The sequence below is a fragment of the Corvus brachyrhynchos genome, unplaced genomic scaffold, assembly GCF_000691975.1.
Source record: "Corvus brachyrhynchos isolate BGI_N302 unplaced genomic scaffold, ASM69197v1 scaffold463, whole genome shotgun sequence".
Taxonomy (NCBI): domain Eukaryota; kingdom Metazoa; phylum Chordata; class Aves; order Passeriformes; family Corvidae; genus Corvus; species Corvus brachyrhynchos.
Genome location: NW_008236928.1, coordinates 12,892 through 13,992, shown reverse-complemented (window position 1 = coordinate 13,992; position 1,101 = coordinate 12,892). Strand labels below are relative to the sequence as shown.

The 1,101-nt window shown below is 57.7% G+C and overlaps 1 protein-coding gene across 1 annotated transcript in view; it reads right to left on the bottom strand.

Moving 5' to 3' along the window:
• Window positions 1-866: 866 nt before the first annotated feature.
• Window positions 867-1,101, bottom strand: part of LOC108445190 (serine/threonine-protein phosphatase 4 catalytic subunit-like) — a gene marked incomplete at its 5' end in the record, with an annotated part of 7,950 nt that continues 7,715 nt past the window's right edge. Inside the window, one exon of the mRNA XM_017728273.1 lies at window positions 867-1,093. Within this exon, the coding sequence (XP_017583762.1) occupies window positions 873-1,093 (221 nt within the window). The remainder of the gene's footprint in view (window positions 1,094-1,101) is intronic.

The following is a 1,101-nucleotide window of genomic DNA, read 5'->3' as shown; positions in this document are numbered from 1 at the left end:
CCTGTGCCCCTCCCGCCCAGGTGTGACACCTGTCCCCCATTCAACCCCCACCCAATTCCCCCCTCATTACCATCTCATTAGCATCTCATTAGCATACCGGCAGCACTAATTAGGCTCCAACCACACACCGAGCACGGTCTCGCTGAGGTGCCACCTGTGCCCCTCCCGCCCAGGTCTGACACCTGTCCCCCATTCAACCCCCACCCAATTACCCCCTCATTACCATCTCATTAGCATCTCATTAGCATACCGGCAGCACTAATTAGGCTCCAACCACACACTGAGCACGGTCTCGCTGAGGAGCCACCTGTGCCCCTCCCACCCAGGTGTGACACCTGTCCCCCATTCAATCCCCAATTACCCTCTAATTCCCGCATCATTACCATCTCATTACCATCTCATTAGCATACCGGCAGCAGTAATGAGGCGCTGCCCACACACCGAGCACGGTCTCTCCGAGGTGCCACTTGCAGCAGATGTGACACCTGAGCCCCATTCACACCCCATTTAACCCCCATCTAATTACCCTCTAATTCCCGCATCATTAGCAACTCATTAGCATCTCATTAGCATACCGGCAGCACTAATTAGGCTCCAACCACACACCGAGCACGGTCTCTCCGAGGTGCCACTTGCAGCAGATGTGACACCTGAGCCCCATTCACACCCCATTTAACCCCCACCTAATTACCCTCTATTTCCCGCATCATTAGCAACCCATTAGCATCTCATTAGCATACCGGCAGCACTAATTAGGCGCTGCCCACACGCTGAGCACGGTCTCCCCGAGGAGCCACCTGTGCCCCTCCCACCCCGGTGTGACACCTGTCCCCCATTCGCACCCCATTTAACCCCCACCGACTCCCCCCTCATTAGCATCTCATCAGCATCTCATTAGCATACCGGTAGCAGTAATTAGGCGCCGACCAGACGGTGAGCACGGTCTCGCCGAAGTGCCACTTGTAGCCCTCCATGACGAGCTGGTGGGCGCGGCAGATCATGGACACCTCGTTGGCCGCGTTGAACTGGGCGACCACGTCCGAGCCAAAGAGGTACCCGGCACCGCGGGGGGAGACGCCCCAGCCGGCGGGGTCTGACAGG